The following is a 19,884-nucleotide window of genomic DNA, read 5'->3' as shown; positions in this document are numbered from 1 at the left end:
ATAGCCCTTTTCTACCGCTTCTGACGTAGCTCATTACTATGGTAACAGGGGGAGGTCATGGTGTTCGGACAGTTCACAGACTTTGGCCAAATGGTCAGTGTTAGGTTTCCTTCCTTGGGAAGGGGGGTTTCTAGAATCTGGAATCCTTATCAGTTATCCCCTTTTCCTGCCATAACTCTAAGCCTGGAATGTCTTGTGTCACAAGAGGTCCAGTCCTTGTGCAGAAAGGAATCAGTTAACCCCTTCTTTACATCTTATATCTTTCTTCAATTGGTTGACTTGGATGTTTGCTTTGAGTCGTTACCATGTTGAAAGGTGAAATTCCTCTTCATTTTCAGCTTTCTGACAGAGGCCAGCAGGTTTTGTGCCAAAATATCTTGATATTTGGAGCTAGTTAGTATCACATCTATCTTGAGTAGGAGCCCCTGTCCCAGCTGAAGAGAAGCAACCCCAAAGCATGATGCTGCCACCACCATGTTTCACAGCAGGTATGGTGTTCTTTGGATGATGAGCTGTGTTGTCTTTGCACCAAACATATCTTTCAGAATTAAGGCCAAAAAGTTCAACCTTTGTTTCATCAGACCATAAGACATTTTCCCACATGGTTTGGGGTGACTGTATTTTTTTTGCAAAATTTAGACGGAATTGGATGCTCTTTTACGTGACAAATGGCTTCCATCTTGCCATCCTACCCCACAGCCCAGACATGTACAGAATACGGGAGATTGTTCTCACATGCAAGGAGTGACCAGTACCTGCCAGAAATTCCTGAAACTCCTTTTATGTTGCTTTAGGCCTCTTTGTAGCCTCTCCTTGTCATCAACTTTGGAGGGTCGCCCTGATCTTGGCAATGTTCCTGTGGTGCCACTTATTTTCTCCACTTATTGATGATCGTCCTCAGAGTGCTCCATGATACATCTAATGCCTTTGATATTGTTTTATACCCCTCTCCTGATCGGAAACTTTCAACAATAAGATCCCATAGATGTTTTGTCCATGTGGACCATACTATTCCAGTAGGATGCAACCCCGAAGGTTTCAAGGAAATCCCACAGGAACAGCTGATTTTCATTTGGGATTCATCAGAATCACTTTCATTGATGGCAGGTGTATGCTGCTTACCTTTGGTCATGATTTTCAATGTAATTGGTTAACTTGGAACACAGCTACAGCCCCCATTACAAAAAAGGGTGTGCACACTTATGCAACCAGGATGTTGTAGGTTTTTTAATTTCAATTATTTTTCCTTATAATTATATATATGTTTTTCTCTTGAATTATGTTGGTTGCAAGGTCACATTAAAGATTGAAAAATGTCTGACATGATTTATCTTGATTTCTGGCTTTACATCACAAAAACCTGCAATTAAAATAAGGGTGTGTAGACTTTTTATATCCACTGTAGATCTCCGAGACACATTTGTATATAGTATATAGTGTTACTAGTATACATGTTTTTGTGTTTAGTGTTGTGTGTTACTGCTTATTGGTAATGAATATTTGTTCATGTTTGAGTCAGATTATACTCCATTAACAGAACTGCCAGAGAATACAAAAATGTATTAATTTTATTTTCCTGACCCTCCCTTTTTTTGAAAATAGTTTTATGTGCATGTAATTTTCTATGAATTTAGAAAAAATCAATGAAAAGTATGAAGATATAAAGAAAGCTGATCAATAATAAACTTAAAAGTCTTTTAGGAAGCTTTGAATGAATGCCAACAATCTACAGCTGTTCTTAGACCCATAAGATCTATGCTTGTGAGAATAAAAAATAGAAATAACAAACCACTTATAGCCATGAGATCATAATTTAACTACTATCAAGTCGTTTGTGGGAATGCTCTCTTTTTAAACAAATCTTGATTTTTTTTAAATTGGAGTTTGAAAAGAAGTTGATAATCTTTTGTAAATGAAGCTTTGGGTCTTAGATGTCAGTTTCATATGTTTGTTCAGTCATGCAGTTTTTCCCAGAGAAAGAAAAACATGCAGTATTGGTGACAGCCTACCTCTGTGTCAGCATCTGTTGTCTTGAGCTCAAACTCAGTGATGGTCTTTCTCATACCCTCCTGCACACGCATCCCAGGAACCTGAACTATGGGAAGGGAGTCATCCACTGGACGAATTGTGATGTAGAACGTCTGGGTAATCTGGAAGTTACATAAGGGACTCTTGTTTTAAAATCTGCATTGTGCAGGAATCTTTTTATCTTTTTCATTTTATTTAAACTGATAATAACAAGTACATCAACTTGGAGAAATACTGTATGCTCTTTTAGGTTCACAAACTTAATAGCATTAATTAGAGTAATTAGAAACACATTAAATCATCCATCCATTTTCTAACCATTTCATCCAATTCAAAATAGTGTGGGTGCTGAAGCTGATTCTGGCAAACAATGAGCATAAGGCAGGATAACATTGGATGTCAGTTCATCACAGGGCACACACACACCAGGCACAATTTCTCCAGAAGCCAATTAACCTACCAGTACAGATGCAGCCATTCAAAATGAGCGGTAAAAGCCCGCGGTACAGTAACCAACCCGCAGGGCACCGTAGGGCACCGCAGGCCAAGTGATTGGCTGGCCAAAATGACCGACAGGGGCACTCGTGGTGCATTGGTTGGTAGTGAAAAGATTTAATCATTTAATGTCTTTACTGTGCACATTTCAATCCGCTTAGTTTTGAATATTTATATGGAATTTTACCACTAAAGGGAAATTTTAGTAGCTGAGCATAAAAAGAAGAGGAGCATAACGCATCTGAAGGTCATAAACGATATTAATTTTGGAACATAAACATACAGTATATAGCTGGTCTTGGTACTTTAAAGAAAAAAATACACACCAGTATTCCATTTCTCCCTAAACATTTTAAGCTTCGAAGTCTTTAACTAACGTGATACCGGAGTCAACAAGCATACTTTTAGAATTTGATTAAAAGGGAATATAATATGGAATCGTGTATCTAAAGAATTTAATAACGGTATGATTATATCCGTGTACTGCGACAGGGCTGTGTAGGGCTGTTTCGCCTGCCTGTTCATGCGAGCTGTCTTGTAGCCTACTGGTCTAGGTGCGTGACTACCAACTAGCAGGTTGTGTGTTCGAATCCAGCTGGTGCTGGACTTCTCTTTTAACAAACATTTCTTCGAAAAAATAGAATAGCGATATTATGGACAATCAATTGACTTTTATATTTCAAAATATCGCAACATGAACGATATTTACGATATTTTGAACATATCTTCCCTTCTGACAGCGGTTCCTGCTTCTATTGTGTGTGTGTGTGCAACAGAGTAAATTTTTATAGAGAAATGGAGGCTGGACAGTATGCGTTACAATATAAACATTTATATTGATTTAAATCGTGTTCTGATTTAAATCGCAAACGCGTGTTTAATTATGTGTTTTTTAATCATAATCAGGCTAATGCATTTCTACATTTTCTGTATGAACCAGCTTAGAGGTTCATACAGAAAGACAGCTTGTGTTTAAATTGAGCGTAAGGTAATTTATGCTTCTAAAGTCATGGTCAGCATTTATTATTGTACTGTGCTGTACACTTTTTCTGTGCCTAGTCACATTATTTTATAGCGTTTTTATTGCGTTATTAAATCCGGTGGCGCTGTGTTAGTTTCCTGACTTCCATGTCACATGGTCTGTGATTGAATCCCATGGAACTATGACTTTATTTTTTAACAAACATTTCTTTGAAAAAATGAAACGTTTCCCTTGGTCAGAGATTAAATAAAACCTCACTCGCACCAAACAAATTTATATTTCTAAATATCACAAAATACGTTCATTGTCTTCCAATCGAGTCGAGTTGACATTGGAAGCCTGCCACACCCGGACTGTTAAACCAACGCATTAGCACGTCAAAGCCCATTGAGGGTATTGAGCCAGTATTGGCTTTAGTATCCCCCCCCTCTCCCCTCAATTCAATTCAATTCAAGGTGTTTTATTTGCATGACAGATGGGTACAAGCAGTGTTGGGTATGTATATTGTAACGCTTACGGCAGACAGGCACTGTGTAAGAGTCGGCGCACCAGAGCAGCGCACCGAGGGAGTGTCTGCATTTATAACTTAGTTTTTAAAATTAGTCAAGCAATATGAAGCATCTCCTTTTACTTTTAAGTCCCTTAAATACATTGAGCACAGCTTTCTCACCACTTAAGATTGCTTTTGATACCATCCTTGCACAAAGCAGAAGGGAGATCTTAGTGCCTGAGCATAAAAAGAATAGGAGCATACTGCAACGCGTGTGAAGTCCATAAACGATATTAATTTTGGAACTTAAACATACAGTATATGGCTGGTCTCGGTACTTTAAAGAAAACATACACACCAGTATTCCATTTCTCCCTAAACATTTTAAGCATCGAAGTCTTTAACTAACGCGATACCGGAGTCAACAAGCATACTTTTAGAATTTGATTAAAAGGGAATATAATATGGAATCGCGTATCTCAAGAAAATAATAACGATACAATTATATTCATGTTGCAAAAGAACTGCAACGGACATAAAAACTCCCTTGCTTTTAACAGAGCGTTCCATAATTTCTAACTACGAAAATGCCAGGTGAAAGGATTTGTAAACATATTTTGTTAAAGCAAGTCAGTTTTTTCCGCAACACATAAAAGACATTTTTCCAAGAAAGTTTAGCCTTTGTCACTAATGAAACCACTAAATAAAGACATAAATATAGAAATCTTAAGATTTGTTTTATTTAATGTTGGTAGCAGGATGAACTGTCAGAGTGTATATTTTGTCGCAGAGTTGCTGCAAGATGTTAACAGTGAAAAAGGTATTTAGAAATGAGTTATTTCAAGATGAAAATTTTCAGAATAATTGCAAATCTAGCAGGATAGAGAAAGCACAGAAAATTGGCAGTTAGATTGATCAGATTAGTATGAAAAGTCATTTAGCAAAGGGAATGAGAAGAGTGACAAACTAGTATACTTTAGATCTTTTTTTCTGAACCAGGGAAAATCTGATCATGTTTCCCTATAACAATAATAAAAAACTTTATTTGATATATCACCATTAAAGGTGGCATCTCAAAGCAATACAGTAGATGTAAAAACAGATAAAAGGACCACAGATTACAAAGTAAATGCATATAAGAAAGACAAGCAGTGAGAGGTGCTACCAAAATTAGAAAATGAAGCAGATACAGACACTAAGTCTTCTGAAAAGAAAGGTTCTGAGGTTAGATTTAAACTGGCCCTGGTGTGTGTGTGTTTGTGTCTGTCTGTCCTGTGATGGACTGGCGCTATGTCCAGGTTGTATTCTGCCTTGTGTCCGTCGCTTACTGGGATAGGCTCCAAATCCTCTGTACTGGATAAAGAGATTAGAAATGGATGGAAGTAAAGGCACTGAAGAAACCCAGAAACCCACTATGAAATGGCAGCATCTCACTGAGAATAAAACATTTTATAGTGCTGGCTTAAGGAAACAGCCTTTCCACCTCTCTTGCACATCAGTATCCATACCTAGTTATTTAAACAAATTGCCTCTTATTATAAACATCTTAATATGCTGGCTCTGTGGATCCGCATCAGCTATGTTTGCCCATTCCTTCAATTCATGTGCATCCAACACACAGTTCAACGCTAGCAACTACACAAAATCTAAAACATGAGCTCTACTTGCCACTTACAATACCAACAGTACCAGCTTACTTTAGTAGTGACATTTTCATGGATCTTTTTAACAATAAAATTTACAACATCAGACTTCAGACACAATTAAACAGGCCTCAAAAAAGTCTGGTACAAACATTTTCAGCATGGAATAAACCGTTACTTTAATGGTAAAAACCTTAAATGGATTCATATTCTCAATAAGATTTGGTGCTCAGTAACATGACTTAGAAAATGACAGAAGACATACGTATCATGCTTATCCTTCTATTTTTCATAATCGTAAACTCCTTAAGGCAGTTACATTTTCTCTGTTCTGACCTGGAGTTACAGAGAAATTTAAATTCTAATAAGAGATTGTAATGAGGAAAGTCATACCAATCACTCATACAGTACCAGGATTTGCAATTACAATACAAATACTTTCTTTCTGTATGTGTTTATTTTGCAGTTTGAGTCTATGGCATTCCTTTGGGGGTCTATACTCCAAGGCATGACTTTTTTATGTATAAACATCAGTATTTACTGCTATTAATTACTGTACGATTTATAGTTGAAATCTGAGCCTAGATATAAAGTTAGATATAAAGTTAAAATCTCGACAAAGCAATGTAGGAAACACAGAGAAAATAAATCCTTTCTGACATCTAAAATCAGTTTCGATCAAGGTCTCGACAAGAAAAAGAGGATTTTCGGAGGGCAATTACGCTGTGTTTATATAGAATAAGTGATTTATGAGCAATCTAATTTCTTGTTCGTTTAAAACAGTGAAATGTCAGCTGCAAAAGATCGCATCAGAAACAGCACTCTCTCTGCCTGTCATAGAGGTTCAGGAAAGGCTGAATGAAGTCATGTCAAGTACAATAATTCGGTGATCAATAATAACAGTTGTAGGACAGTATATAAGGAGGATAAGGATTTTGAAGTTGACTCGAAATCTGATAGGTAACCAGTGCAAGGACTTGAAAACAGGTGTAATGCATCCCTGATAGGATTCTCGCTGTCATATTCTGAACATATTGAAGATTGCTCAGTGTGGATTTAATTTCCCCAGTGAACAGGATGTGCATTTATTAATTCTAGAAAAAAAGCCTTTCTTGATTTCTCTAGTTCTTAGTATCTTTAGTTCCCTTTAAAATAAACTATTATTCCACAATGCAGAGTATTACATGGCCAGTATTTACACATGATATTTGTGATTTCAAGAAATTAACACAAGCAGGTTTTGGAGATTTAAGTGTTGGCTGAGTTATTGCAGGATAAAAGACTAGAGATGTTGGCAAGAAGAAGATAATTTGGGGAAAGCTGAGGAATACACTTATAACAAGAACACTTCCTAATGGGGTTAGGCATACTTTTGATGAAGATGATGAAGTTAACAGACTATATGTTTACATAGATACTGAAATAAGGATTGTATTTTAGATTATGTGTAGTTGCTGGCATTGAACTGTGTGTTGGATGCACATGAATTGAAGGAATGGGCAAACATAGCTGATGCAGATCCACAGAGCCAGCATATTAAGATGTTTATAATTAGAGGCAATTTGTTTAAATAACTAGGTATGGATACTGAGGTGCAAGAGAGGTGGAAAGGCTGTTTCCTTAAGCCAGCACTATAAAATATTTTATTCTCAGTGAGATGCTGCCATTTCATAGTGGGTTTCTAACACTGTGTATAGTTCCATCCACACAGTGCCTTTACTTCCATTTCTAATCTCTTTATCCAGTACAGAGGATTTGGAGCCTATCCCAGTAAGCAATGGACACAAGGCAGAATACACCCTGGACATAGCACCAGTCCATCACAGGACAGACAGACACAAACACACACACACCAGGGCCAGTTTTCCCATAAACCAATTAACTTACCAGTATGTTTTGGAGTGCGAGAGGGAGTCATATCACACATATGGAGAAAAACCATGTAACCCAGAGAGAACATGTAAACCCCACACACACAGGATGGCAGGAATTGAACCTAGGACCCCAGTGCTGCAAGATAGCAATGCTAACCACTTCGCCACCATTATAAATGGATGGATATCTTAGTTATCTTTCTAGTTCACAGGTTTGCATGCATAATTTAATTTTGAAAGCCACTGAGACATCAGGTACTACAGTTGTATTTATGAAAAAGAAACAAAACAAAAAACATACTAAAAACTGTGCCATCCTACTCCTTAGTTAATACATTTTATTATTCATAAACAGTTAACATTGTTAGCAAAATATTTTGAATTATATTTAACCCTATTTTTTCTTTAGTTTTGTATTTAACTTAATATATGATAGTCAGACTTAATGTATATTTGAACAATGAAAATATATTTTTACAAGATTTTACATTAAGCACTTAAAATTAATATGGCTAATAATAGTAAACTGTAACATGCTGTAACAAGATCGGTTAAACTGCGAAGAAAATGCTTTCAGAGAAAATGTTTCAGGTGTGAAGAACATAAATCTCCAATGCAATTTCAACCAAACCTGTTCCCACACACCCTGGCCCCACTACCATTAGAATATACACAAAGCACTAAAATCTTTCGAGCTAATGATCAGGTGACCCGAGAGAGAGCGAGAGAAACACCAAGGGATGCGGAACCAGGGAACTATTTACATGGAAAACTTGCGATCTCCCCAGACTGTCCGCCCGTTTCACTGTTACCTGGATACCTCTTTATTTAGAACTCACTAACACTGATTTTTAGTTTAGAAGGATTCAAGTAGGGTTTTAGATGAAAGGCAGCGACCTTAATCAAGCCCAAATCATAATTGAAACCATTCAGAGCCTACATTACATTTTAGCGTTTCATTCTGAGCAGAAGACCCTCACACCTGAAGAAGGGGGAGGTGTCTTTCGCTGGAAATCTCGCCTGCTTCTGCTTTACGAGTACAACCCCCTCTCTGCTGGAGTGCTGGCTGTGACGAATTAAACCGGTTTCACAGGTTTCAATCACAGACCATGTGACATGGGAGTCAGGAAACTAACACACAGCGCCACCGGATTTGATAACGCTATAAAAACACTATAAAATAATGTGACTAGGCACAGAACAAGTTTACAGCACAGTACAATAATAAATGCTTACCATGACTTTAGAAGCATAAATTGCCTTACACTCAATTAAAACACAAGCTGTCTTTAGCCCTCTAAGCTGGTTCATACAGAAATGTAGAGATCCAGGCTCAGAACACACAGCTTCATTAGCGAATACATCTGCAGGACAACTAGAGAAGACGTTTTCCAGAGGATGGATTTTTAGAAACATCCCATCAGTGACATCACTGAAGTCAACTAACTGTCGTGTGGATAGTTTCACAAGAATCAGACAAAGGTTTAAGCATCGCTTGTTCTAGATAAAACTGCAAAAAAAACAACAACCCATAATGTACTTCTTTGCTGCTCTGTTTGCCCAAATCATATATTCACAACGTGAAATCTAGAAAATAATATTACGTAACCAAAATCCGCAATATGGAAACATAACCTGTGTAATTGTTGATAGATGATGTACTCGTAACATTTTTTCAAGACGAACTACAACATTTAAAAAATGACTTGTATGTACTTGATATCTCTAATCAATTCACGGGTCCCAGCACAAAACGAAACTAAAACGCATACCGTTTCGCGCTTTTTATTAGTTGCTCAAAAGTAATTTGACCGTTGAAATGCATAATATAAACCTAGAAACATATACGTGAGCAGTACTTAAGCACTGTAGTATCGGTGTTAAGACATACCTCTCAAATACTGTAAATCAAGTTAAAAATATCTCAAGACCGATTCTGGTCATAATGAAACCATGTTTCGTGTATGTTTTCTTTAAAGTACCGAGACCAGCCATATACTGTATGTTTATGTTCCAAAATTAATATCGTTTATGGCCTTCACACGCGTTGCAGTATGCTCCTATTCTTTTTATGCTCAGCTACTAAGATTTCCCTTCAGTGGTAAAATTAGATATGAATATTCAATACTTAAACGGGCACAGTCAAGACATTAAATATACATATACATACTGTATACAGTACAGTTTTCATACGGTAATATGTTTATGTTCCTAAATCAATCTCTTTTATGAGCATGTGAAAGGCATGGTGAATCGATTCTCAAAAATTACTGTACTTTGCATGATTGGAAACAAATGCGTGATTGCGAAATGCTGTGGTGTTATTTTTACAAAGACGGTCAATGAAAAAAAGAATGTTGACCAGGGCAATACTTTGAGTTTACACTTACAGCTTGTCCAAGGTCATTCATTATTAATACTATTAGTAATATCTTTGTTAAAGACTGATGGCCACAGCTCAAACATGAGAGGTTGAGCGTTATTAGCTCCACCTTGCGGAAATTCCGGATACTATTATTTTGCTTGTCGTATTATAGGAGAATTTACGGTAACTCGCGGTATTTACCGGTAGACTGCGTACAGCGTACCGCAAAATAATGCGGTATCGCCCGCGCATTTTGAATGGCTGCATCTGTATGTCTTTGGACTATGGGAGAAAACCAGATTACCTGGCCAAAACTCAAGCAAAGGGAAAAACACACAACTACCACGCAGATAACACCTCAGGTCCAGAACTGATCCCAAGACCCCAGTACTTTAAGGCAGCAATGCTAACCATTGAGCCAGCATGCCAACCCATACATCAAACCCTATAATCAAATTGTACAGTTCTTGTTAATAAGAATGTTGTGCATTTTTAATTTTGTTTTATTTTTCAAATGTAATCAATTTAAATATATGCAGAAGAAAATAAAATGGTTGGATTTTTTAGAAATTAACTGGATAATGCAGTATTTAAACCTGTTTTATTTGACAATGATCATTATGTTTCCTTTGAAAGGTAACTGTAAAAAGTGCTCTTACTTTACCTCATTAGCCCCATCAGACACTATGAAGGAGAAGTCATCAGAATGTTTCTCCTCATCACTTGTGTGCACATACTGAATACTGTGTGATGCAAGATCAGCCTGTGTGAAAGTGGATATCCGTGTCCCTGTAGAGAAACAAAAATAATATTTAGACTTTTTATGAATAGAGTCAGTTTGTTTTTAAAATTAGGAGGAGGTGGTGTAAAAAGGGGTAGTATTACAATTATAGCTACTTTGTATCTGTGGCTCAGTAAACAAAGAAAAATACAATGGGAGACCAAATAAACAAGTTAAAATATCTGCTTTTTCTTCATTTTAAAACTATCCCACCTAAACTGGTATCAGATTTTTGTGACAGAATTATTCTTTATATGGTAGATTAAAGAAGAACTGGCCCAACTCCTGAACGTTATAGAAAGGGCAATTTAGTATAATCAAACTAACACCATGTCTTTAATATACATGAACACAGAGATATGTATGCTCCACAGAATGGGTGTCCTAGTTCAGTGCCAAAGTCTGCGGAGGTGTGAGGCAGAGACCCTAACCATTGTATCACTTGATATACATTAATTCAAAGTTGGGTCACATCTTTTTTTCTATTTTTTCAGCTTGGGTCACATGTCACAGAGAAAAGTTTACTTTGATCTCTTTTGACACACACAACCAATAGTTCTACTATGTATTGGTGAATGTACCTATGAATACAAAGATTTACTTATTTATTTTTGTTGATTGCCTTGTGTCTTACTAATAGACATCATATTTAAGCATGTTACATTTCTAACTATAACATATGTAGGATTATTCCCATTTTCCCTAGTATATGCAATTGGTTACCACTTATCAGATACTATAGGGCTTGTATCTGCTTTATTTTGTGTTTGATGCTGTGATAAGTTCATGACCTCACTCAAACCTGGTCATTTCAATTCAACAAGGATCTGTATCACGAAGGTGTTCTGCCTCATCTGCTTAACAATACTTCCTCTATAAGAGTTTTTTTTTCAGATGATGTCCTTGAACTTAAGGTGCTCATGCATCTAAAGATTCAAAGTAACCAGTAATAGTTCAAAAATGGATCACTGAATTTACTATATATAGTTTACAACAGGCTGTGGGAGCAGTATTGAGCAGTATACATTTTATGAGTTGATATTTAAATTTTAGGAACTGAACACATACTGTAATCCTGACTTGCAATACATGTCACTACATGTCACTGGCTACGATGACCTGTTCTCAAGCAAATGAAAGGCCGCAAATTAGCAGCAGTAGCCATCATGAGAAATGTGATATTTTCCTTTCTGAATCCATGCTGCTAGATTGTTTGTGGTTTTATTCATGAGGGATCTCCGGACCTGGGGTGGCAACATGTTCCAAGTAACCCAAGAGAGGTTGTTTGGTGATCCTGTAGACCAGCTCGCCTGGCTCACTGTCCTGGTCTGTGGCAGACAGCTGAAAAGTGGTGATTTTCTTAGCTGAATTCTCATCCAGAACTAGCCCTTTATTTACAATTACAGATGGGGGGAGTCTGTCTTCTGGAATACATGCAACACAGAAAAAATATAATCAATCATTCCCTCCTTGATAATAGATACTTGAGGTACCCAGTATAGTTTATTGCCATATGGACACATACATTGGAATTCTAAATCTTAATCACTAACAAATCTTAAGCAAAATGCAGAGATTAATAATACTATATATGAAATGAAAGCTTAAAAAACAACATATTTACCCAGTACGCTGATGTAGAATGATTGGTCAATCAGTTTATTGCCTTCAGAATCAGAAAGGTCAAATTTGAAAGCAAAGCTGCCTCCCGCCTTACCCTTTTCATGTCTGTATTCTACGAATCCTGGAAATCATTAAAAAATACAAAGTTATCATGTGTTTGCAACAGGGCAGCAGCATTTGTGAGGGAAGCTTGCATAGTTGGGATGCCCCAAAGCCATTTACGGTTAATAGGATGATAGTGTTATTAGAGAAATCAGAGCAAATGTGTGCACATAGGTCAAATGTACAGATTTGCACTTGTGAGCCAATAAAAGCAACTGCATGTGTAGACAGCACAGAACCCTTCCGCAACTGGTGCCCTTTAGTAGACTCTGTAAAAATGGTTGAGTCAGAGAAAAGTAACATCAGTAGTAAAACAGTGAGATTAATGGAGAGAATGTACACAAGTAACGTCAGTAATGACAGCCTGGTTACATTAAATACAAAGTTCAAAAGGTTTATAATGGTCTCTTGGTTGAAAGGATTTGAATGTGTACAGTTTGTTTAGGCAACATCCAGGAAGCAATCTCACCACAGTCAGGTAGACTCTGGAAATGATAAGACCTTATCTTATGATCAAGGCCAGGAGGGGACCAGTTGACTCTCCCCAGTGGTTAGCTCTGAAAGGTAAGGAACTCTGTCTGGTCTTACCCTCAAGCTAAAGAGGAAGCAAGTCTCATGTAGAAGCCATTTTAGTGAGTTGCTAGGTTAGGTGGAAGGTTTCTCATGGCAACTAAGAGGGCTAAAGGTAAAGTAGCAGCAGACTGAGATGTTGCTGTGTCCGGGGTGCAGGTAAAGGTTATGGTAATCAATAGCCCCAGTGGATTGCTGAGTCTTTCCCAAGGAGGAAAACATGATTATCAAATAATCACAAAGAGGATTACTCGTAAAGCACATTTGTTTACTCAAAACAATGCTGGTTAGGACTGATGGCTTTTGTACATAGTTGGTGCTACATGGTGACGGGCTGATGATAATGGTCATAGATCTGGTTGTATGGTTACAGGGGATGATTACAGTTTATGGTAAGGGTGTGTTATCAGGTTATGTGTTTGTGTGTGACCATGTAAAGGGTTATGTTTTTAAAGTTAATTGTTTAGGTTACTGGTTACCGTACTCCAGTCTCTGGGTTTATAGTTGGTTTGGTTATTAACACTACTTGTCATAGGACACTGTTAAGGGGGGTCCAATCGTGGAGTGGGTGTACTCTGGGTTGCGTTTAAAGACTTAAGGTTACAGTAACACCAGAGCAATGTATGACAACCACTGAAACAGCCATACACATATCAATGGAAAGTCTTATACTACTGAAGAGATAAGAGAAATACATGGGAAGTGAGATAATAATATAATTTCTTGTTTTCTTATTTTTGCAAACTATGCAGTCTAGCGGCTTGAAGTAAGCTTGCTGTACGCCCAGAATATGAACTAAGTGTTGCCTAGTTTGCAACTTAGAAATAATTAATTGGCACGTGTTGCTGTCTTATCATTTGTTTAGAATGTGTCATAGTAACTCTTTTTGTTTTAAGGTATAAAGGACAATCTTCGGCTACTTATTTTTTAAGTCTGGTGGTTGCAAGCTGGTCTTCCATATGCATATGAAATAGAGACTCCTGCTTCACAGACACCTGCACTTTGTCATTTATATGACACAACACTACTGTTTGTGCAACAGTACATGAATATAGTTATACCATTATTAATTTATTTAGATACGCGAATCCATGTTATATTCCCTCAGAAGGAGCACGTAAAAACGTTTAGAAATAACCACATGTAAGTCTTTGATGCTTAAAATGTTTAGGGAGAAATGGAATGTATTTTTTCTTTAAAACACCAATATCAGCAATATACAGTTTACATAATATGTTTATGTTCCTAAATTAATATAGTTTAATGACCTTCAGTTGCGTTATGCTCTTATTGTTTTTATGCTCAGCTACTAAAATTTCCCTTTAGTGGTAAAATTCCATATAAATATTCAATATTAAGCGGATTAAAACATGCACAGTAAAGAGATCAAATGTTTAAATCAATTCAATAATAACCAATGTACCAATGTGCACAGTAAAGAGATTAAATGATTAAATCTTTCCACTACCGACCAATGCACCACGAGTGTCCCTGTCGGTCGTTTTGGCCAGTCAATCACGTACCATGGTACGCCGCGGTGGTTTGTGGGTAGATGCATGCAGTACGGGTTTGTACCGCGAACTTTGAATGGCTGCATCTGTATATAGAATCTGTATAAATTGTTACAGTTTTACATTTAGCATATTCACAAGCTTAAATTAAAAATTTTAATTCAGTCTGCTGGTTTAACACAAGATTATTCACAGTTTATATAGCCAGGCAGGTTAAATGTTTGTTCATATGGATGGGGGTGTTACGTCCCTGTGCGTGTCTGTGTTTTTGTTTAGTTTTTTCCACTTCCCGTATATAGGTATATAAAAATCCCAGGGCGTTTCTTGAAAAGAGAAGGGGTGTAACCCCGGCATTCTGGCCAAACTTCCCATTGGCCTTACCAATCATGGCCTCCTAATAATCCCCATCTATGAATTGGCTTCATTACTCTGCTCTCCTCCCCACTCACAACTGAGATGTGGTGAGTGTTCTGGTGCACTATGACTGCCGTCGCATCATCCAGGTGGATGCTGCACGTTGGTGGTGGTGGAGGGGTACTTGTTACTTTCCTTTTTTACCTTCTTGTGCTCATTTGTTACCCTATTCCTTGCTTGTGTATTTTCTTAGGTTTTAACCATTTCCCCATAATTGTGCAATTGGTTCACTTGTGTCGTGTTATTGTTAACTGTGAACTTGTTGTACATCAGGGGAAAAGGTATAGGTAAGGTGTTATTTTCTTTCCTTTGGCACTGCTCAAGTTCCCCTGTGTGTTATTATGTCCTGTATACGTACCAGTTACTTAATTGGGCATTCAAATAGATTGCCAGGGGAAAGCATTTGTAAATATATTTTGTTAAAGCAAGTCATTTTTTGCAATACATTTTTCCAAGAATGGAACACTAATGGAACTACTAAATAAAGATATAAATAAACAAATCTAATGATTTTTTATTCAATGCTGGTAGCAGTATGAACTAAGGACTCAGCATCTGTCAGATTATTTATAAATGACCCATTTCAAGAAGGAGATTTTCAGAATAATTATAAATCAAGCAGGATAGAGAAAGCACTGAAAATAGTTAGATTGATTAGATCCAGAGAAGTGGTAAGGCTGACTCCTTACCAGTATGTTTTGGACTGCAAGAGGAAATTAGATTACCGGGAGAAACCCCACATGAACCCAGAGAAAACATGCAAACTCCACACATACCTCAGCATGGCAAGATAGCAAAGCTAATCACTGCACCACCATTGAAAATGCATGGATATCTTAATCATCTTTCTAGTTCAAAGACTTCCATGCATAATTGAATTTTGAAAGTCTCTGAGACATGCTACTGTTGCATTTACGAAAAAAAACCATACAAAATTCATGCTAACCACTGTGCCTTCCAATTCCTTAGTTAATATATTTAATTTTTTATAAACAGTTAAGATTGTTATTAATTGTTGATTGTTAGCAAAATATTTTAAATTATATTTTACCCTATTTTTACTTAATTAATTTTGTATTTTACTTATTATCCAATAGTCAGGTTTAACGTACATTTGAACAATGATTTGTAAATTAATATTTTTATAAGATGCGGAAAAAGTGCAACAATTTGTTAATGCTAATTTTAATATTATTGATTTTGAATCATTTATGTTCACACCTGACTTTCTTATTTAGATGTATTTAAAACGTTGAACTAAGTGTTGAACTAAACTGTATTCAGAAATAGAATCGAGAATAGTTTTGTGGCATTCGTATAGGTGACACTTTGCTAAAATTTATTTTAAAACAATTACAATCTAATCTTTCCACGTGTGATGTCATTAGGAAGTACAAAAAGCTCCTGCTTTGCTTAACGATGGTATGAAAAATAAATTTAAATGGTGAAAAAGCTATTCTTAAAGTTAATTAAGGGACTTAGAAGACAAAGATAATGATTTGCATTTTTTAATTTAAAAAACTAAGTGATAAATGGAGACGCAATTGGTGCTATTCACGTCATTGTATTTTATTTTTTATTTTGTTTTCAAAAATAAAAAATAATAATTTGCCCGTTGTGTTGATAAGCTGCTCTCCAATTACTGGCTATTGTAAAAAATAACCCTTCCCCCCTCCCTCATTTAATTTAAAGATTTAAATGAAGAAATCCTTAAACACAAAACCATCACGTATAATAATTTATCCAGCTGGTTCCCTGTTGAATGATGCTGTCAAACTGGGTTCAATTCCAGGCAGTGTACTATATAGTACAGTTTAAACTTTTTTAAAATTTCAAGTTAAACTGTTGGCTGATTACTGGCTGTTGACATCTGGATTAAGACAAATTAGATTTTCTCAATTCGGATGTAAACCTGAAAGAGAAACATCATGTTTGCAATAAGCTATAATAGTGGACTATTTTTATGCATTCAGCTACGTGAGAAACAAACCGAAAGCAATGCTCTGATCGTGCTTTGAACTGCCTGGGTGCACCTCGCTACATTACAGTGCTCATTACGACTACAGGGACAATAGAGTTAAAAACAAAAAGAAACAAATGTCAAAATGTTTCCAAAACGTCCACTTGTGATACTTTAGCTGATTAGCTACACAATTCCATATTAATATAACTATCAAGTGATGTTAAATCACTACAACATTTATCTTTTTACAAACTAAGATTAAGATTAATGATGTTATGAAACCATCACTAATCCTAGAGTTTTAATTCTATCTCCCTGCTTTCCCTTCTTCCCCCATTTGTGGATGACAAGGCTGCAGAGTGAGAACTGTGAAAAGTGGATGACGGGTGCGACAGACATTAATGTATGAGTTATACTTTACCTTACCATCATGTTCTTAAACATGAATATACATTTGCAGATTTAAACGGTTTATACTTGAAGACAGGATTAGGTCCAAATTCTTCAACAAATAAAAACAGTAAAAACAATGGGATCTGGTGGTAATTTAATTATTACTCAACCATATTGTCCAAAAAATTAAAAATGAGTAAGGAAAGTTATCGAGTTAAAGAATACCCATTCATTAACAATTACAGCCATCATGCCGACTGCCTTCATGTAGGTGCAATTAATTACACGTAATATTAACATTTCCCCTTAGCAGGCAGTAGCTACCATTTTACTTCGCCTGCTAGACCATACAGGTTAACATCAATTGGAGGGGAGGCAGGTATTGTAACAGACTGATCACTCACAGACACAGTATTATCTTAGGATCTCCAACTCCCACAAAACCTATTGGACAACTTCCTGTCACCTATGTCATGAGTCCCTATAATGCCTGGCTGTGGTGATGTCCAGCAGATCATGCCCAGTGCTAGTGCATCACTGTTAGGCTGTGTCCCAAAAGTCACATTAAGGCCCTAAGCCCTTCCAAGAACATACTTCTGTCTCTTCAGTCGTTGTGGACTTCAAGTGTCTTGGGACACCCTCACTTGACATCAGTCATTGTTTACAGCTCATGTTCAAAATGCTTTCTGTTGTTCCCTCTTTTGAACTGCTCCTTTTCCAGTGACTAATTGTAAACTGGTAGAGAATATTTAAAAGATTTTTTCATTCTCCACTCACAGTTTGATTAAACTGAATGTCATCTTATATGTCCCTGCATGAAAGTAGTGACAATACGTATTAATTCATGTTAAGCAGGCTCAACTCAAAACAGGTGATGTAAACCAAATAAGGAAAACTTGGCAATACCACTGTTTTACTCCTGTATTCCAAACCCTTTGTAGCGACGAGGCTTATTAAAATGCAGGAATTACGTTTTCTGCTCCCTTGCCAGTGAGGCCCCATCTCTCTCTTCATCTCTGTGGTGCAGCCACAGAGAAGCTATTCATGCAGGCTGATTTAAAGATGTTTTCTTTTGATAAGGGACAGCTCCCAAATGGGGATGCACTTAGCTAAGCCTGGCTGTCGTGATCAATGGTCATCCATTGGTGCCTAAAAGTCTGCAAGATTCCAAGGGAGAGCCTCATCCAAGTGGTTTACAACCCCAAGGTCAGAGGGCATGGTAACATATCATCAGCCAATCAGGAACTGGTAGGGCAGAGTAACCCAGGTGGGTCTCTGATTCCCATGAAACTTTCAGCCAATGAAGAATCTGCAGTTCCTTCAGGTAAAAACAGGCAACATAGAGAGCCTGTAAGAAGAATTCCAGAAAAAGGAGAATTCCAGGGGTGCGAGACTATTCTAAAGAATTCCAGGGCAGGACGGCCCAGGAGCAGAAAGGCTCCCAAGGGCAGGACATTCTCGCAGCGCGCCTCCTGAACATCCTGAGACTCAGCCTGGACAACCACTTAACGGCCAGTGTGTCCGAGTGCCAGAACTTTGCTTTGTTCTAAGAGTCGAGAGCGGAGGTTGCCAGTGTAACCAAAGGATCCACCCGAGGTTAGCACCAGCAGCAAGCCTCGTGAACAGATCGGAACTGTGGACAGCCGAATCAGTATTCAGAACTAGCTTCATCAGGAACAAACTGGTCCTCTTCCTGACTTGCTGGGACCCACAGTAACTTTTCTCCTGAGCACAACTTTGCTAGTTAAAGCCAACACTAACTAGCGAGTCTTCAGAGAGCAGCACATAGCAGGAATCTCTCCAGCCGTACAGCACAGCTTGGCACTGAGCCAGAGAGTGCGGATTGGACAGCAACAAGCCTGCAGCTGTTTCTTTGTGCCACAGGAGATCTGAATCCCCAGAGATTGGACGAGTATTCAACTTCACTGCATTACAGCTCGAGAATTCAATTGTTATCCCAACCAGTTGATATAAATTGAATTCCTAAGAGTTATGTACTTGTTTTGAGTATCTGATATAGAAGTTGTAACCAAGTTCATTTACGAAATGGTCTAAATGAATAATATACCGAACGTATGTCCTCTTGATATGTGTAACTCTTTGTAACTGAATTACTATATATCTTTTGTATTCTGATAACCCTCTTCTAAGGCCATTAAAAGAACCATTTTGTGACTTACTGCTACAATTAATAATTGTCCCAGTAAATGCCCAAACCCCTACAGAACTTGTGCCTATTGAGAGAACACTACACCTTTTTGTAACTGTTTAAATCTGCAGTCTCCTTTCATTATTTGCTTTTTTTCGTAATGTGAAACACTTTGAGATGCCGCTTTTAAAGGCACTATACAAAATAAGTTTATATCATCTATTTTTAATAAATGTTTTTATAAAATCTTTATTATTTTCTAGAAGACACAAGTCAAAATCAGCATTAAATATAATGTTAAAAACATCTCATATATGTTGACGCTTAAGACTAGACCATAGAGTCTTATTTTATTTTACGACTGCCTGAAAGAAAATACAAAATAAGAAGTAACAGAACAAAGCATGGAGAGAGGCCCACAAAATCCTGATTTTATGCACAAGGACCACTGACATTAAAGAACCATTTACACAAGATCAGAAAAAAGAATAGTGTTAATAA

The 19,884-nt window shown here is 37.1% G+C and overlaps 1 protein-coding gene across 3 annotated transcripts in view; it reads right to left on the bottom strand.

The window, feature by feature from the left end:
• The window catches only part of fras1 (Fraser extracellular matrix complex subunit 1), a 367,570-nt gene that overhangs the window by 68,503 nt on the left and 279,183 nt on the right, over positions 1–19,884 (bottom strand). For all 3 annotated transcript variants that reach the window (XR_015935951.1, XM_088629471.1, XM_088629472.1), the window contains 4 exons: positions 12,283–12,402; positions 11,903–12,082; positions 10,542–10,666; positions 2,010–2,150 (listed from right to left, as the gene is read on the bottom strand). Coding sequence is in view for 2 of the 3 variants with exons in the window: in XM_088629471.1 (XP_088485597.1) it covers positions 2,010–2,150; positions 10,542–10,666; positions 11,903–12,082; positions 12,283–12,402 (566 nt within the window). In the remaining variant the exon portion in view is untranslated. The remainder of the gene's footprint in view (positions 1–2,009; positions 2,151–10,541; positions 10,667–11,902; positions 12,083–12,282; positions 12,403–19,884) is intronic.

The sequence above is a fragment of the Lepisosteus platostomus genome, chromosome 4 (genome assembly GCF_059453375.1).
Source record: "Lepisosteus platostomus isolate fLepPlt1 chromosome 4, fLepPlt1.hap1, whole genome shotgun sequence".
Classification (NCBI taxonomy): Eukaryota; Metazoa; Chordata; class Actinopteri; order Semionotiformes; family Lepisosteidae; genus Lepisosteus; species Lepisosteus platostomus.
The sequence above is the reverse complement of the archived record's forward strand: the minus strand, read 5'-3'. Positions and strand labels throughout refer to the sequence as shown.